The sequence below is a fragment of the Nycticebus coucang genome, chromosome 1 (assembly GCF_027406575.1).
Source record: "Nycticebus coucang isolate mNycCou1 chromosome 1, mNycCou1.pri, whole genome shotgun sequence".
Lineage (NCBI taxonomy): Eukaryota > Metazoa > Chordata > Mammalia > Primates > Lorisidae > Nycticebus > Nycticebus coucang.
The window spans coordinates 182,260,121-182,280,221 of record NC_069780.1 but is presented as its reverse complement, the minus strand read 5'-3'; the positions used below and the strand labels follow the sequence as shown (position 1 = coordinate 182,280,221).

The 20,101-nt window shown below is 42.8% G+C and overlaps 1 protein-coding gene across 3 annotated transcripts in view; it reads right to left on the bottom strand.

Moving 5' to 3' along the window:
• Nucleotides 1-20,101, bottom strand: part of RETREG1 (reticulophagy regulator 1) — a 144,888-nt gene that overhangs the window by 52,627 nt on the left and 72,160 nt on the right. For 2 of the 3 annotated variants that reach the window (XM_053592873.1, XM_053592889.1), the window contains exon 4: nt 2,269-2,298. The exons of the other annotated variant lie outside the window; for it this stretch is intronic. In XM_053592873.1, the coding sequence (XP_053448848.1) occupies nt 2,269-2,298 (30 nt within the window). The remainder of the gene's footprint in view (nt 1-2,268; nt 2,299-20,101) is intronic. 3 annotated transcript variants of the gene reach the window in all.

Below are 20,101 nucleotides of genomic sequence, written 5' to 3'. Positions count from 1 at the left end.
ATTACCTCCACGGTGTGTCCTGGGATGTACTGCCAAGCCCCACTCCAGCAATGAAGGACTAACTCTGCCAGCTGTGGGAGCGCCCCAGAGGAGGCCTCACAGCCGTCAGCCCTCTTCAGGTACCATCCTCCTTGAAGCATACTGCCTCGCGGATGCCACGCTTCCTCCCAGGGCCAGCCAGTGGCTGACCAGCACAGAGGTGCAAAAGAGTGGCATCCTGGTCCGATTTGGGACAACTCAGCATGGGACTAGCCATGGCCTTTGTTGGGATGGCATCACAGTTCAGCTTCTCCCTCTGCCCCATGCTGCCTCCTCCTCTTCTCTTCCCTGCTGGTGATCCCAAGAACACCCCCCACTAAATTTATCACTCTCCAACTCAGAATCTTGGGAGAGCTTAGACACGGGGACAGAGCACCTATATCCCTTGGGCAAGGTCATGGGGCTGGTGTACAGGGGAGGTGGGATTTGAACCCAGGCCATCGTGCTCCAGGGTGGCGCTCCAATCCACCAAGCCAGGCTGCCCCTCCAGGCCGACAGGGCCACCTTGGGCAGCGCTGTACAGAGCTGGGTGGAATGGAGATTTCATCTCACACATCCGAATTCAAGGCAAAGTTTCTCTGTTTTGCTCTACTTTACCAAAATTATCCTCCAAAAGGAAGGTGTGGTCAGACACTGTGATGTGATCTTACAAAATCGATCATAAACCAGGGCTATACGTTCAATTTATTTTGAATAGAACAGTACCAGGAAAGAAGGAATGATGGAAATAAAGTCAACGCTAGTTCAGGGGATCTTAGATGTCAGAGAGGTTACCTGATAGAATTGTTATAAATCATAATAAGAACAATAATAATAATTAAACATAAAAAAGGTTATTACAGATTTCATAATTCTTTGGGTGTGTAGCCTCACAAGTGAAAAGGCCTTATAGATAGGCTTTCAGAAGTTTCTTCAGAAAGTAACAGTAAGTGGCTATGTGATGAACACGGATCCAAACAGTTGTTCACAGCTTAGTACAATTTCAGTGACTTTAATTTTTTAACTTTCTCTATCTCAACTTATTAGTGAAGACAATTTGTTCTAGGAAACATGTTAGACTCAAAAAGTGGCCCCTGTTTCAATAAACAGAGAGAGCATACACAGAGAGATACAGAGAGAACAGGAAAAGCTGCATTTTAAAACTAAGTTAAGTAATTTTTATATATCTTAACATAATTATATTAGCAGGCAGTGAATTTACAGAGAGTATAATTAGTATTAATAGAAAAAGTGACTCTTTACATACATATTTCTGGAAGCCTATATATTCAAGATGGCCAAAAGCTTTACTTAGACCTTGGCAATGGAAAGGGCATGGTTGCCTCACGTTCAAGGTCACATTGTGTTGGGCATATACCGCACTGGGAGTCACTAAAATGATCAGCTTTTGACTACATGGGGACCAGCTTCTTCAGGGGCAAAAGAAGGAACAGGGCACACAGGACATGCTGTGGAGACGGAACCGAGAGGGAACACCCTCCCCACAGACAGGCTGTGTGCACTAAGGGACAAGGGGAGGTCAAGTGTGACTTCAAACCACTCACCTGAACACCATGCACTTCTTGAAAGTATGGTTTTGAAGAGCATCTGATGGCATAGGATCGTTGACATGTTAAAACAGGGACTGGGCTGAGCAAAGTAGCTCATGCCTGTAATCCCAGTATTCTGGGAGGCCAAGGCAGGTGGATCACCTGAACTCAGGAGTTCGAGACCAGCCCGAGCAAACATGAGACCTCATCTCTACTAAAAATAGAGAAAACTAGCCGGGTATCCGTAGCAGGCGCCTGTAGTCCCAGCTGTTCGGGAGGCTAAGGCAAGAAGATCTCTTGAGCCTGAGAGTTTGAGGTTGTTGTGAGCTATGACGCCACGGCTCTCCACCCACGGTGACAGAGTAAGGCTGTCTCAAAAACAAAACAAGAAACCAGGGATTGGAAAACTTCTCTGTAAAGGCCTGGATAGTGCTTTCGGCTTTGCAGGTCATGTGGTCTCTCTTACTGATACTCAAGTCTACTGTTGAATGAGACAGCAAATGAGTGTAAGCCGCAGTTTATCTCCTCCTGTGTTACACACACACCCGCGCCACACACAGACACACTTTATATAACTTATAAAAAATGTTACTTATTTTGAAACAGATTAAACAAACAAAAAAAGAAACTATACGTCCCCAATCTTAATAGTGATAATCTCTATGATTCTTATTTTAAGTATTTTGAAAAATTTTCCCACCTGTGTCTTCCTTGTATAATCAGACAAAATCTACAAATAAAAGAGAAAGATTCAATCGTTTTAAAAACTGCAAATGCAAACAAAGTCTAGGATTCTGTGTTCCTGTGTCCTGTCATTAATCACACATTTTTTATTCAGACTATTTAATACAAAAATACTTACCAGTAAGGTCATCCATAAGTCATTTTTAAAAGACAAAAATAAAAATAAGCTATGGTTGTATTTGCTAGACCTGGAGAGTATCTCCAGAGTGTGAGGAATGGGGAAAGTTGTTTTTAATTGCACTGGCTATGTCTCTGGAAAAGATTGCATCTTGAATTAGCAGCTTGACTGTTTTCGGTACAGATAAATATTGTGTTGCTAGGACTGAAAGTGCCCTGCCACGTGGGTCACCCTATCATATAATTAGCTTCTTATCATATCAGGTGCAAATCAAACCAGCAGCACTCGCTGTTAATGTGGTAATTTAACAAATAAGAAACACGGTTCTCATGTACCGACATCTGATTGAGTATCATCACCATGCGCCAAACACACACCAGGGTCACTCTGTATCACTGAATGGCAAGCTGCACCTCAGTTAAGTCCTTGGCTCCGTCAGCTCGTTTTGGCCTAACTTCTTCCATCTCTAATTGCATTACTTCGTGTTTTGTCAGTCCAACCCCGTGTGCTATGGGGAACAGGGTAGAGAGTGAAATTTAATGTGAGATGTCCTTTTGGTGCATAAATAGTATGCTCAGCCTCTCCCATTTGGGTTCATCTTGCACGGTCATCATTAGGTTAGTTTTCAGACTCTCTGTTTTAATCTGCAGCAAGTCAAGTCTAGGCAAAGCCTGATGTAGGTTGACCTGCGTCCAAAGAGTTGGGCCCTTTGTTCTCCATATTGTTCAATAACATTCTCCCTGGCCCAGGAGGCCAGGGCGGCATTACAGCCCCACTTTTCCTTCGCTCCTCTGTTACTTCTCCTCCTCCCTTCTCAGGTATTGATCCAGATACACATCCTACAAGCCCACCTCTAATCCACCATTCATTTCTGCGAAACACACCCCGGCTACAGGCCACTCCACTGCTCAATGCGATCGTAACCCTTTGCCTAAACAGTCAACCACTAAAGGGCAGTGTCTCTGGAGTCCAGTCCTCTCACTGTGTATGTGTTCCCAGGGGCATTTCTGCTGAGTTGACTTGCAGAGCCAGTCTACCCGGGGGCTGACACTGGTTTTACCACCTACTGGCTGTGTGATCTTGGGCAAGTTACTTAACCTCTGTACCTGCTTCCTTATCCCTAAAATGGGGATAATAACAGTACTTCACATAGTTGCTGTGAAGATTTAATGTATATGTATGTAAAGTGGATTAAGTAAATTACCAAATTGGATTAAGTAGACTGGATGAGAATATAACCATAGGCAAAACATAATATAGTTCATGGCATGCTGAGTGTTTCACTGATGTGTCTGCTCTCAAAAATGCCCAAGAGATAAAGAGATCTGATCTCATCTGCTTCTTATCACTTTCTCCAATCACAGTGATCTTTCCTTTCTCCGACTTTCATCAGAATTTCAACATAAGAAATGAATGAATGAATTAAAGAATGGAAGGAAGTCAGGAAGGAGGGGAAAAGGAAGGCAGGGTGGGAACTATTTCTTAGATTTCTTAATCTTTCATTTTGGGTCCCTCACTCCTGCTGGCCAGTTCACTCCCTGATGACAGATAATAATCATAGCAGCTAGGGTGTGTTTCCTATGCACCCTACTCTTGATGTTAACTGTTTTATATAAACCTTACAATGTCTGGAGGAAGGTGTTCCTTCTCATTTCACAGGAAAAGATCATGATGTTGAGAGAGGCAAAGTACATATCTTGCCCGAGGTCACAGAGATCATAAATGGCTGAGCTGGGGGCTATTTTTCTTCCTTTGAATCTTTCATTGCTCACAGTACAGTTCTAGACTCATCATAGACACTTATTAATGACATAGCCTGGTTAAACAACTGACTCATTTAACAACTACGTATTGTTGCCAATTGCAGGCCAGGCACCGGGAGAGCAGAGTTTAGAAATGGTCCCTGTCATCACCAAGTTTAAGTCTAGTGGGGAACATAGACAAATCAACAAGCAATTACAAAGCAACATGACAACAGCTATTAGGACAAGAAAGTACAGAGTGATGTGGAAATCCACAAAATGAGCCCAGGAGACAGCCCTGGCCTTGGGGGTCTGGCAGCTGCAAGGAATGGACACCTTGGTGAAATTAAAGGTTAAAGATGTGCTGGGCTGGGGAGCAAATTCCAGGCAGAGGCAAGCAGACACCCGACGCATCTGAGGACCTGAGAAGGGGGTGGCTAGACAGAGCTGGAGGGGGAAAGAGGGGAGTGACTGCTCACCAAGCATTCATGAAACTGGAGTTGATGTAACAAGTCAGCCTGTGGCCATCACCAAGTTTGGCTGGTCTTTCATGGCACTCACAGGGAGAAACTAATTAGGAAGGTTTCTGTACCCTTCCTCAAATTGCAAGGTTCCTCTACACCAGTATTACTTGGGAGAGGTGCTTGGAGGTGCCGGGCCAGCATCTCCTTGGCCCTGGACCCTTCCTTAAATGACAGACACAGGAAGGCAGGCTCAGGAAGGCACACACTGAGATTAAACAACAGCTCCTGATATCCAGCGGAGATCCAATGATATCAAATGTTAATAGCTTGTATTTCCCTCAGGTCTGTGGGGACTGAGGTCCTCCCTATAACACACGATTTTCTAGAACATCCAAGGTCTCTTCTTACTTGCTAACATTCAGAAGGTTTCTCTGTTTGTTTTTGCCCATTTTGTTAACCTCACATTGAATCTTCTGAAAACAATACAGGGAAAGACTAAAGCAATTACCTGGATACCATTTAGTATTTACAGAGTGTGCCTCAAGAAACTTTCACAAACTCCCTGCACATGTAGGTTACTGTGTGAATTCTCCGCAATTTAGTCTTAGAAAGGCGGGCTGGGTTCCATCAGTGTTTCTCAGTGTCTTTGTTTATCAACTACGAGAACTCCTGTCCCAGAGAGCATATAATAGTGATAGTGAAATGTAAAACAATAACAACTTTGAAGAAAGATAATTTAGAAGAATTACCATTCCCCACAAAATAAATGGCATATCCCAATGCAGATACCAACATAAACTTATATCATATGCTGTCAGTTCATGGCAGGTGGCACTTTGGAAAGATCTGAAGGAAACCCTTGTAGGAAGATGTACATCCTCAATTCTAGACTTTAGAAATGGAGGGAATTTGCAAAGGACTGACTTGCACACTTTAGCAATTGATAAGATAAACCCAAACTCTGAGTTATCTAAGATTCTCTTAACTGCTTAACCCAAGAGTCTAACCACTGCCCCTTCCCTCCTCATCTCCCCGGAGAAGCTCCAAGTTTCAAGTGGGGAGGAAGCACATCCACAAACAGACCAACCTGGAGGTCTCCAGGCCTGAGCCTTTCTGAGCTGATGCTCTGGAATGAAGACAACGTTCTGTGGGTAACCAGCAGGGGTCTGACAGGGAGTCCCAAAGTGATTATAGTGATAATTCACACCTCTGTGGGTTCTGGAATGTGAATGGCCCACAACATCATCGAGGGTTCTTGGTGGTAAATAAGATTGACTACGCTGACTGATTTAAGCAGAGAAGGAATTCACTACAAGGTAGCCCAGGGAGTTTCCAGAAGGCCAGAGGACCAGGTCCCAACTGTTACTCAAATCACACCACTGAACAGCTCCACCAGAAATACCAAAGGAAGCAGGGGTGCAGCTCATTGAAGTCTGCTTATTCTGGAACCTTCCTCACTGCAGTTGTGGAAAATGGACGTACTGACCACTACCCTGGCCAGAATGTATCCCCTTGAGCCTGCTTCCTCCATTAACGGTTCTAAGCAAGCCTGGCGAGAATGCATCTGGTTGGTGGAGTCTGGAGTTTCGTGCTTACACACTACCTACAAGGGAGGCTGGGGAAGTGAGCTCAGCTCCTCCATTGAAAAGTCATGGACTCCTAAGTCAGAAAATTCCCTGTCGTGGGAAAGGCCTTCAAAGTGTCTGGGCAACCAAAAAAAACAATGTCTTTCCCTACATCCACTGGTTTACCTGGATGAACATTTTACCAACAACGAAACCCCCAGCATCAGAGTGTGTGCACGGCAGCTAAGACTTCAATTGTGTGTGAGAACCACTCTTGTCTACACTTACTCTCACAACTGAGATAGGCATTACCCACTGAGTTGGGCCGTGTGAGCAGATTTGAGGGGGTGTCCCCAAGGTTATCGCCTTGCAGTTGCAGAGAGCTGCGCACTTGTCCAGCCTCTCTGCTGAGTGAGGATGTATAGAGTGGGGCTGAGAGGTCAGATTACCAAGCTTATTTCAGTCAACTTTATCAAGGCGAGGCAATCATGTGGTAATGTGTGAATAAACCAGAAGGGGTAGCCCGGGCATTTCTGCGCTCTTACCAACATTCACACTTCAGTTCCAGCCAGCTGCCATCTTCCTTTCCTGAGTCTTCACTATTTTTCACGTGAGACTCCCAGAATGGTTATCTTATTAATTTGCTGAGAGTAGAAGCCCCCTCAGAACTGTACTTTGTACCAGAGATAGCAACATCGATCATAGATCCCTGCCAAACTTTCAAAGGAAACATTCTCTGCTCCCATTTTTCTTCTTCTGTTAAATAATGGTCTCTTTTACGGAAGCCGATCACTCATTCACTCTTCAAGTATTTTTATAGAGCATTTACTAATTGCCAAGCACCAAGGAAAGCCCTGGAGACCCAGAGATAGATAAGAGACGGTCTCATGGAGCTCCTAGGATGGCAGAGAAGCTGGACATAAAACAAGTGAAAACACAAATTAATATTCAAAGAGCTGTTTTGTTAAGAGGAACAAGAGGTAGTTATGGAAAGTTCAACTCCTAAAAAAGTAGATTTTAAACCATATTGCCTGTATAACCTTTCCTGTTCTTTCTACTCCCTTTAAAATACATTTATTTGGCATACAGTATATGTTTTATAAACATACAAACAAACATATTTTCAGTCGGCTCACTCCTACACTGTCTGGCTGGAGTCAATCCTTGCAAGTTTTGAGCTCTCTCCTTGATCTCAGCAATGCCAAGTGCACAGAGAATCCTTCTCAAGATGAGAGTTGGAACCACTACACGCAGGCTGCCACAAGAGTGCAGAAGAACCCCCTGCCTCGTGCACCTGCCACATATAAAACTCCACAGGAACACACAAAGCCAAGAGTCTGGCGAGTTCTTTTATGTCCTTTGGAGCCTCCCTACCCACCCACTTAACTTCTCTTGCTTATAATGGACCTTCCAAATAAGGGCCGGGATGGACCAGAATTTCTAGGCTAGCTTTCACAAAGGAAGAACCCTTCCTGTTCCGGGCTGGTCCTGAAATCAGGGAGCCCACTGATTTATTCCCAGAGAGAAGCTCTCACAAAATGCCCTGATGCTGGACAGCATTGATAAAAAACCCAAACTTACTCCTTATTTTAGCAAACATAAAGAACCCAACTATCCACAGGGACAACGAGACCGACAAGGTTGTCCGTCAGTACGAGCGGATCAACTCACAGACATGAATTGCCAACCTGGCTCACGCCCTGGACCTGGACATGCCAACATCTCAACACGGTTTTTCACTCCTCCTGCAAGGAGCCACCAAGAGACCCAAGGACAGAAGACAAACATACATCTCCCGTTTCATTTTCTCATCACTCTGACATTTGTTCCCTAGTCCAATGCACTAGGAAACACTAACTCCACAGACGTGTCCAATTGCATCGGATGGAAAAGTCACAAATCATCGTGGGGTGGGACGGTTGTTTGCCGAAAGGTCGGAAATCCAAGCAAAGTGCTGATGGCACCAAAGTAAATGAATGCCTGAGATCATGTTTTTACAAATTAAAATTAGGGTTGGAATGTGTTACAAACGAATGGGCTTCAGAGTTCGTGTTCGACTCCTGTGGGAATATTGTGGCAAATTAAAATAATATCATTTGCTTGAGGGCCATCAGAGGAGAGCGCCCGGTGACAGGAAGAACACACTCAGGGACCAAGGACACCTCTGCATCGCGTCTTATGCCACCGTAGTCCTGAGATGGCAGGAGCTACTTACCACAGGCAGTGGGTCACACCAAAGGTTCACTGACAACCAGCTGCCCATCCCTACTCTTCCTCTGGCCAGCCCCATGCCAACCCCACCTTTTCTGTCTCTCCCCTTCCAAGGACGAGGGTCCATGTGCGCTGGCTGTGTCAAAGAGCTCTCTGCTGTTCTCAAAGGCTTTCCAAGGGCCAGCCCCGTGACAACCACCAATAGCTTTCCGTGAGCTTTAATCTGTACCACGACCTCCCAAATTAAATACTATTTTCCACATATTAAAAAAGGAGAAATGAGGCTTTGAGGGTTTGTGACTTGCCCAGGGTCGCATGCCCGTTAAGAGAGGGAGGAGCTGGCTTGAAACCCCAGGCCGAGTCTTGGAGCACCCACTGGGAAAGACTCCTGGCCGCTGCCCGCAGATGGCGCCAAGGCAGCCAGGGCCCAGAGAGACTGCCAGCTGCCGACAGGGGCAGCAGCTACCAGATGCCTGGCAGTGGGAATGGGCCCTGTGTGGAGTGTGGATTTGGCCACCGATCCAACAAAGCCTTCAGTTCTTTAAAGGGAAGGATGGGGGGTGGGCAGGAGAAAGAAGGTCTGCCCCATCCAGCGCGCTGCCATTCCCAGACACGCTGGCCTTCACCCACAAGCAGAGAGTAACATCCCTGCCTGGGCCAGCCCTCATCTTATACTCAAGGTCCATAGCTTTCGGAGGAAATATGCCACCAATGAAGCCCACTTATCTCAATTCTCAAGTATGATCCGAGAACCAAAGGATTTTAGGAGAGGAGGGAACTTAGGATTAGCTTCGTCCATTCGCTGTGGCCTGCACAAGAGAAATGATGTCCTCAAGGTCAAACACCAAAGTCAGGCAGGGTCTCCAACCAAACCAAGATTTCCAGAGGTACATTGCAGCCCTGAGCCTTGGAGAAAACCCAGAAACTGAAGTCTCCACCGCACACTACCTGCCAGAGCTAAAGCAGATGGAACCTGGCTCTGACTCTGGAGACCAAGCCATCACCCTCAGGGGACACAAACGAAGAGCCTGCTTTGGACAAAAGGAGCGTGTGATGTGACTGCTTTGGGCAGCTGCAGGATTAGTGCTCACTCCTGGCTCCCCTCGAGTCTTGCTCTGAACATGTAAGTGGTTTTAAATCAGGGGCTTTTTAATTTCTCAAATAAAAAGAAGATAACAGATGACAATAGTGGTGATCACAAAAATGACCCAAATGTTTCCCTTTATTAAGTGCTAGACAGTCAGGTTCTCATTTAATCTTCCCCAGAGCTCTGTGATGGTGTTTCCATTACTACACCTGTTGTAGAGATTAGCCTGGTAAGACAGAGAGGAGTCTGAATTCAAATCTGTCTATACCAGGGGTTCTCAACCTTCCTAATGCCACAACCTTTAATACAGTTCCTCATGTTGTGGTGACCCCCAACCATAAAATTATTTACATTGCTACTTCATCTCTGTAATTTTGCTACTGTTATGAACTGTAATGTAAATATCTGATATGCAGGAGACCCCCCCAAAGGGGTCGCGACCCACAGGTTGAGAACCGCTGGTCTACACCACGACGACCCCACCTCCCAGTGCAACAAGTGACCTCCTGAGACATTGTGTACCTGGCTGGGGCAGGGGAGGGAGGTGGCAGACATAACCTTAGATATAGGAAGAATGAAAGCACTCTCTTCAGAAGAGTAACACCAACGGTCATTTGTAAGATTCTGTTACAGAACAGCCTTACATTCCAAGATTTTGCAGAGGTGACCAAATTGTCTCTTCGGACATAAAGATCACATATCACTACAAGAAGCCTCAAAGAACTCTGCCTTAGAAACCATTTCCCCTATGAAGAATCAGAATATTTCACTTCTAGATGGCCAGGTACCTCCACTAAGGGTGACACCCAAGGCAGGAGGGAGGGTCTGACTCCATGGCCTGTTCAAAAGAGCCTGGAGGAATAAACAAGTTAATTTTGCTTCTGCACTCATGTGCTCTGACCAGAAGCCAGAGGGAAAGTCCTTAGAATTCAGTGACTAATCAGATGATGGGCCATGAAACACACCCCTGCATGTCATCAGAGTCCAGGCATTTGCACCAGGAATCCAGAAATAAGCTGTCACCATATGGACATGTGCCCTCTGGAAATAATTTCCAGAACATGTTTCGTAATCTAGGGCCAGGACCGAGCCAGCCAGGAGACAAGGAAAGGTCAAAACAGCCCCTCATCCTGCCCGGTGCAGCCTCCTGTCCCGCCGCCCTCACGAGCTACTCCACCCTCTGCTACATCTAATCCTCGATGTCCTTTCCAATCAGCCACCAGGAAAGCCAACTATCCCAGCACCCAGGTCCTGCCGTCTCTCACTGCTGCTGACAGCAGACTGTGCGCTTGTCAGAAGCCGTTCTAGTTTATTCACCAGACACTTCCGTGTCAAATAATTACCGGTACCCAATTCTCTAGTTATTAAATATGACTAAATTGAATGACATGTTTTAAAGTAACTTTGCTCTTTAAATGTTGCCTCAGCATAGAAAATGAGAGAATGACATTTTTTAAATGAACAGGTAGGAAGGCTTCCTGAAGAAAGTGCACTCTCTGATAAGATTCTGCAATGTAAAGCTGTGGTTACCTCACTGATATTCTTGAGAGCTTTCTGGTTAGGACAAAGCATTTGGCAGCCGATGAGAATACAGACGAGAATACAGATGAGAATACAGTGAGTAAATTCAACAAAAACGGTGCTTTTGGAACTCTTTTTAAGGGATATCTGGGAATCCAAAGTGAATTTCTTAATCTAAGCCTGGATCCCCCAACTAAAACTTACCCACAAAGCAGATTTGACACAGCAGTCTTATTTCCTGTGGCAATCATCTCTGTCCTACTGATGCAGTTGAAGCACTTGTAGATTTCTTAATAGCAAATCAATTACCTTTATCAGCCTTGTTTTTTGAGCACAGCCACTGTCAAGTCAATAACTGATAAAACTTGGAAAGGACACAATGTACTTGCCTATGGAGAGAACCCCTGAAGCTTGCCTAAGAGCTCAGGAAGGAAGAGAGGGTTAATGTCACCCAGGAGCCTTCTGCAGGTAGCAGGCCAGTGTTAAGTAATAGATTCATTTCCACCATGAATTCAGTTATTAGCAAGGATCTTAAACACTGAGAATCTCAAGCCCCTGGATTCTGTCCTTTTCAGGAACTTCACACATGTACCAGTGAACGATTCATTTCATCACTGGAAGAAAAATCAAATCTTACAGGAAAAGATAGAGTTGTTAATGAGTAACTTGGAACTAATGGATGATTTTATAAATGGGACAGGATGGAGAGAGAGAATGGTGTGACTATTCCACATTAACACAGGAGCCAGGCGCTCTGCCTGCCTTAGCATGCTCGTCCTCCAAAGAACCAAACGGGAAAGGACAGGTGTCCCTCACTCCAACCAGAGGCTTCTCAAGGACCTGACCACATAAAGGAGGCAACATAAAGGGAGACACAAAGCCTCCTGTGAAGGCATGTTCAAGGACAGGCTTATTTGTCCCAGGCATCTTTTCAGCTGTGCCTATGTAAACTATGGGACTTGGGGAGTAGAACAGTTGTGGGTAATTCACACCAACTGGGGTGGAGGGAGCAGGGATTCAGTCAACTAACAAGTATCTTTTTTTTTTTTTTGAGACAGAGTTTCACCAAGTCACCCTCCGTAGAGTGCTGTGACATCGCAGCTCACAGCAACCTGAAACTCTTGGGCTCAAGCAAGTCTCTTGCCTCAGTCTGCCAAGTACCTGAGACTACAGGCACCCATCACAATGCCTGTCTATTTTTTTGTTGCAGTTGTCATTGTTGTTTAGCAGGCCCAGGCCAGGTTTGAACCCACCAGTCCCAGGGTACATGGCTGGCACCCTAACCACCAAGCTATGGGCGCCAAGCCAAGTATTTATTATTCACCACAACTATGCTTGGTCCCTGCACTGGGAGGGCCACCACCTTGATCCCTGTACTGCCCCCGAGCTCACAGCTTGGAGGAGACAAGACTAATATTCACTTTTTTTGCCATTTTCAGTGTTAGAGTTATGTTTGTGCTCCTCCAAATTTCATACACTGGAACCTAATATCCAATGTGACAGTATTAAAAAGATGGGATTTAAGAGAAGCTATTAAATTAGGAAGGCAAAACCCTCATGAATGGGATTAGTCTCCTTGTAAAAGAGGTTGAAGGGAGCTACCTTGTCCCTGCCGCCACATGAGGACACAGCAAGGCAGAGCCATCTGTGAGGAACCAGCCTTCACCAACCATTGACTCTGCTGGTGCCTTGACTTTGGACTTCTCAGTCCCCAGAACTGTGAGCAATAAAAAATTGCCCAATCTCTGGTATATTGTTATTGCAGCCAGAATGTACTAAGACAATGAGCTGAAAGAAACAGCCTCAATTTCACACTTGATTTTGCCCTTAGAAATGCAGACGTAATTTGAGTTCTTTGAGAATTCTCCATACTTCTTTCCAAAGAGGTTGTATTAGTTTGTAGTCCCACCAACACTGTAAAAGTGTTCCCCTCTTTCCACATCCATACCAGCATCTGTGACTTTGGGATTTTGTGATGTGGGCTAATCTTACTGGGGATAAGTGACATCTCAGAGTGGTTTTGATTTGCATTTCTCTGATGATGAGCATTTTTTCATGTTTGTTAGCCATGTTTTTTTTTCAATATAGATATATAATATTTGTCTGTCTTCCTCAGAGAAGGTTCTGTTCGTGTCTCTTGCCTAGTGATCAAGCCTTTGTCAGATTCATAGTCTACATCCTAGTTAACAAGCCTTTGTCAGATTTGTAATATGCAAGTATCTTTTCCCATTCTGAAGGCTGTCTACCTGCTTCGATTGTTGTATCCTTAGCTGTGCTGAAGCTTTTCAATTTAAGTCCCATTTGTTGATTTTTGTTGCTGTTGCAATTGCCACAGAAGTCTTCTTCATAAAACCTTTCCCTAGGCCAACATCTTCAAGAGTTCTCATTTGGCCCTGAAACCCCACTACTAAGCAAACTCAGAAGAAAAAAAGTCATTTTATCATAAGGACATATGCGCTGGATTGTTAATTGCAGCTCAATTTACAATTACCAAGATGTGGAGACAACCAAAATGCCCATCAACTCAGGAATAGATTAACAAACATAGTATATGTATACCATGGAATATTATTCACCCATAAAAGAGAGTGACATCACATCTTTTGTATTAACCTGGATGGAATTGAAACACATTCTTCTCAGTAAAGTATCACAAGAATGGAAAAGCAAATATCCAGTGTACTCAATACTAATATGAAGGCAGTAGACAATCTAATTCATGCCCACATGGAAGACTCATTTCAAGTTGCGCGGAGGGGAAGGTGGGGGTTGGTGTGCTCCCACTGAATGGGCACAGTATAGTGGTGCATTGCACACCTTTTGGGGAAAGGACATAACTACTAACAAATTCAAGTATTGTGATTTGGTTGTTTGTACTCTCACATTAATCTAAAATTCAAAAAAATACAGACATAAAGAAATAACATCTGAGTTTAACAATAACAACTAATCTATAGGAGTATGGTTGAACAACTAAAAGAGAGGTTTTAAGTCTTGTTTCCTAAGGATAATTACTCAGGGAGGCAATGATGCAATTATTTTATTAACAATTGCGTGCAGGTCCACTTTGTTCTACGGCAGAGAGCAGAAAGGTGTGGAGTTTGAAAAATAACAACTTTATTAAGGTAGCTTTTATAGAGAATAAACTGTATCCATTTAAAGCAAAAAAGTTGGTGAGTTTTGACAGATGTTTACACTTGTGAAATCACCATCACAAGTAAGATTCACAACTTTTTCTCAGCCGCTGCAAAAGAGACACCCACCCACCTTCTTCACCGCAGGCGCCTCTGCAGCTCTGGGCAACTGCTTTTCCACTTCCTCTCACTACAGATTGGAATAGGCAGGTGCTTTAAAGGCACTAAGGGAAAATATGTACAAAAACAAAAAATCCGCCTGACTTCTGCCTGCAGCCTTTTCAGCTGAGGGGAAGTTAGAGCATTGCATAGCTCATTTAGCTCATTTACATACAGCAGCAGCAGGTGATCCAGCTTTTGAAAATGAGAAGAGAGTCAATAGAACCTGTTTTCCTCCAACAAACCACCCCCACCCCCTTTTGGTTTTTGTGTTAAAGACATGCAAACACAGAGGCCAAAGCCATCCCTGTAGAGTAAACTCAGCTCATAATTCAGATCCTCACTTACCCATCCTCCTACCAGGAATCTAAAAGGCATCTTTTAAAACCAATTAAAATAATGCATTATTCTCAAAAGCTAAAGAGCCTTTTAACCATCTTGACTAAAGGAAATGGGTGCCACACAGCACGTGTGACAGTGACACCTCAGCAGTATGAGAGTTTGTCAGAACTAGCTCTGGAATTACCTGTGCACGGTCTGATGAAATTCTTGGTTAATAAATATTCTGATACAAATATCTTTGTTATGGTGTGATTTTTGGTCTTCTGGGTATATGCCCAGTAGGGGGATTACAGGATTGAATGGCAGATCTATTTTTAGATCTCTAAGTGTTCTCCATACCTCTTTCCAAAAGGAATGTATTAATTTGCATTCCCACCAGCAGTGCAAAAGTGTTCCCTTTTCTCCACATCCACGCCAACATCTCTGGTCTTGGGATTTTGTGATATAGGCTAGTCTCACTGGAGTTAGATGATATCTCAAAGTAGTTTTGATTTGCATTTCTCTGATGATTAAAGATGATGAGCATTTTTTTATATGTCTGAAGGCCGTGCGCCTGTCTTCTTCAGAGAAGTTTTTCTTCAAGTCCCTTGCCCAGCCTGCGATTGGATCCCTTGTTCTTTTCTTGCTAATGCGTTTGAGTTCTCTGTGGATTCTGGTTATTAAACCTTTGTCGGAGACATAACCTGCAAATATCTTCTCCCATTGCAGCCCTATTCATAACTGCTAAGTCATGGAAAAAGCCCAAGTGCCCATCGATCCACGAATGGATTAATAAATTGTGGTATATGTACACCATGGAATATTATGCAGCCTTAAAGAAAGATGGAGACTTTACCTCTTTCATGTTTACATGGATGGAGCTGGAACATATTCTTCTTAGTAAAGTGTCTCAAGAATGGAAGAAAAAGTACCCAATGTACTCACCCTTATTATGAAACTAATGTAGGACCTTCGCATGAAAGCTATAACCCAGTTACAACCTAAGAATAGGGAGAAAGGGGAAAGGGAGGGGAGGGAGGGGGGAGGGAGGGGGAAGGAGGGGGATTAATGGGATTACACCTGCGGTGCATCTTACAAGGGTATATGTGAATCCTAGTAAATGTGGAATGTAAAGGTCTTAGCAAAATAACTAAGAAAATGCTACAAAAGCTATGTTAACTAATGTGATGAAAATGTGTCAAATGATCTATGAACCAAGTGTATGGCGCCCCACCATCATACTAATGTACACAGCTATGGTTTAATAAAAATAAATAAATAAATAAAATTAAAAAAAAAAAAAAGAAAGAAATTCCTGGTTAATACGACAGTGCTCGCCTCTGCATTAGTGTTGATGGCTGGGCCCGATCTGCTTTATTTTAAACCACTTTCCTGATGTCTGACTAACCTGCAATGTAGTGTGCATAGCTGAAGTACATTATTTGATAACTTCTGACCTATATATGCAGCCATGAATCCATCGTCAAAATCAATATAATGAAGAGCTCCACACCTCCCAAAGTTTTCTGCTTTTAATGCTTCCCTGCACCCTCCACTCACAAGGCAAAGACTACTCTGCCTTCTCAATACAGATTAGTTTGCATTTTAAAAATTTCATACAATTTATTAATCCATTCGTGGATCGATGGGCACTTGGGCTTTTTCCATGACTTAGGGGGATCGGTGGGAACACACCTGTGGTGCATATTACAGGGGTATTTGCGAAACTTGGTAAATGTAGAATGTAAATGTTTTGGCACAGTAACTGAGATAACGCCTGAAAGGCTATGTTAACCACTGTGATAAAAATGTGTCAAATGGTTTATGAAGCGAGTGTATGATGCCCCATGATCATATCAATGTATACAGTTATGATTTAATAAAAAATAAATAAATAAATAAATAAATAAAAATTTCATACAAATGCAATCAGACAATAATCACTCTTTTCTCTGGCTTCTTTCACCCACCATAATTATTTTAAGATTCATTCACGGTGCTTGGTAGCAATAATTCATTCCTTCTTATTTTTGAGCAGTGTTCCATTGCATGAATACACCACCATTTACCTACCCACTTGTTGACAGTTTGGGGCTAGTATAAATAAAGCTGCTATGATCCTTCATGTGTGGACACACTTTCACTTCTCTTAGGTAAATACCTAGGAGTGGAAGTGCTTGAAATGCATGGTATGTGTTTATCTTCTTAAAAGAACTGCCTAATTGTTTTAGGAAAGGGTTGGATCATTTGATACTCATTCCTACCAGGAACATATAATAGTTCTGATTGCTCTGTGTCCTCATTAGCCCTTGGTATGGCCAGTCTTTTTTTCACTTTGGCCATTCAAATAGGTGTAGTATTATCTCATTGAGGTTATAATTTGCAGTTTTACTGACTAATAATGTGGAACATCTTTTCATGTGTTTATCTTCTTTGGTGAAATGTCCATTCAAATCTTTTAAACTTTTTTATTGGATAGTTTGTTTTATTATTAAATTATATAGTTCTTTATATATCCTGGTTACAAAGGTTTTTTAAATCAAATACATGACTCAAAAATATTTACTCCCAATTTATGCCTTGACTTTTCATTCCCTTATCCATGTCTATTAAGGAGCAAAAGTTTTCATCTTGATCATGTCCAATTTTTCAATTTTTTTTTATGTGCAGATGCACGTATGGGTACTTCAGGGAAAAGTCATATCTTTTTTTAATTTAATTTATTTTTATTTTCACATACACATGTGTTCATTAGGCTTCCACTCTTTGCCTTCACAAGATTAAAAAGGCTTAAAATGTAACCACTATAACCATGTTTAAGACAGGGACCAGAAACAAAAACCTCACAAAGAACGAACGAAGACAAATACATTCAGAAAAGAAATCAGACGGAAAGAAAAAAGAAAGAAATCAGACGGAAGAGTCATATCTTGATTTGCCTGTATTGCTAGAAATGATTTAATAAGCTTAAAACCAATATTCAATTGTTTGTTGTCAGTAGGTTAGGAAATGAATTAAGAAAATGATTCCAGAAGATGGGCAAAAGGGAACAGGACAGGAGAGAAGTGGATCAGAGAAACCCAAAATCTGATGCAAAATGCACTGCCTGGAAGCCTTGCCCTTTAAGACGCTGACACTACCTTGCATGAACTTCACCACTCCCCTAGCTTGACTGCCCTGTGAGGTCACGGAGAGAGCAAAGCTCACCTGGTAGGGGCTGCCCTCTCTGGAGGAGTGCTTTTGGGGGGTTAGGGAATGCAGAATGTTTCAACCTCATTAAGAGAAAAAGGGTCTCTCAGGACTAGATAAGGAGAAAAATATCTCCTTTTTTCTGTCACCTCGGTATAGTCAGAAGGGTCAGTCCATCTGAGCACAAGGCTTCTTGAGTGTTAATCGCCATTCCTGTGATTTGTGTGCCTGGCCTACTTGGGGTCTGCTTTGACATCCTGCTCCTGGACTGTGTTCCCTGTCCCATGCTCTGTTTGTGTTTAGATCATAAATAACTTAGAGCAATAACAGTAAAAGGTAAATCAGTCTAATTAACATAGTTAGCTAAAGAAATAGTTTAGTTAGAAAATGCAAGCCCAGCAAGAACCATGACATAAGGGTTAGCCTTAGTCCATTAGATTGATGATTAGAACAATGGTGTATGCAATAAAAACAGAGTTAGCCCAGAACAAGGGGCTGTCCTCTGGTCCTCAGACTTTGAAGGCGGTCAGCTACCTCACCTCGACCCAGCTCTTCCCTCATCCTCTCATCTCCACCAGCCCTGGTGGAGGGAAGTCAGGGCATAGTTTGGAGCTGGTACCCAACATTATGGATCATCCTTATAGTACTATATCTAAGAAAAGCATTCCCTAAGCTGGGTTTGTGAAGACTTTCCTATGATTTCTTCTGGAAGTTTTATAGATTTAGGTTTACATTTAGGCTATGTTCCCTTTTGAGTTAGGTTTCATATATAATACAAAGTATGAATCAAAGTTCTTATTTTCACATGAGTATTCAATTCTTCCGCACTATTAATTGAAAAGACTATCCTTTCACCACTGAACTGCCCTTAAACATTTTTCTAATTAGTTGTCATATATATGTAAGTCTATTTCTGGACTCTCTAGTCTGTTCCACTGATCTATTTACTACACTGTTTTGATTACCATAGCTTTATAATAAGCCTGTTTTGTTTTTTGTATTTTCGTTTTTAATTTCAGATTAATAAATGCATACAAACCATTAGGTTACACTGTTTGTGTTTGTTAGGTAAAGTCCAAGTTGTAGTTGAGCCTTTCACCCAAGAGGTGTGCCATATACCCCTTCCTTATACCCATTAGCACACCAATTCCTCCCTCCTCTCTCTTCCTCCTCCCCCCACTTGAATTTAATTGGGTTTTTTACTTGTGTGGGCATGTATTTTTTCATCTCCAAATTTCATATTAGAATCAAAGACATTGGATACTTGCTTTTCCATTCTTATGACTTCACTTAGGAGCATGTTCTCTTAATCCATCCAGGTAAATACAAAAGATGTAAAGTCTCCATCTTTCTTTATGGCTGAATAGTCTTCCATGGTATACATACACCACAGTTTATTAAGCCATTCATGAGTTGGTGGGCACTTGGGTTGTTTCCATATCTTTTGATTATGAACTGAGCTATGATAAACATTCTAATGCAAATGTCTTTGTGGTAAAATTATATATATTTTTTCTTGTGGGTAGATACCTAGTAATGAGATTGAGGGATCAAATGGAAAATCTACTTTTAGCTCTTTGAGGATTCTTCATACTTCTTTCCAAAAAGGTTGTATTAGTTTGCAATCCCACCAACAGTGTAAGCCTACTTTGTTTTACCAACAGGACAACTGAGGCCTAGAGGGTTGAACTGGTTTGCTTAAAGTCCAGTTTCTTCCATTGGTGCCACATTCTCTCCTAACATTTCATACTTCACATGTAAAGAAAAAATTTATGCCAAGAAAACAATCAACTGATAAGATAGAGCTCTACTTAAATTATTATTAAAAATACAACTCTACCTTTATGATGAAAGCAATCTGCAAACCTATTAAAAATAAGCTTTAAACAACAGAAAAGAAACACAGTTCAGGCACAAAAAGAGTAACTCGTCTCTACAGTATCTGCAGAGTCCCACAGGGCTGGGCTTCTCTGCACCCGGCTCAGGTCTCCGCAGGGGCTCTGACCATCTCTTATTCCCTAAACACCAATGACACCAACATTCTGTTTGCTTCCCCATTATTGGCCTGTGATGAAAACATTTTGAATTCTTGTTTTAAATTTCTAACCATACTTTATTTTCCTAAACACCAGTTAAGAAGCTATGTTCTGGAGAAAGACACATACGCCATAGAGTATCGCAGGGAAGGCCACAGGCACGGGAGGGGGACACACAGGAGAGGAATCCATCACTCTGCTCAAGTTACTTCATTAAGCTTTGGTGTCCTTGTCTTTTACTG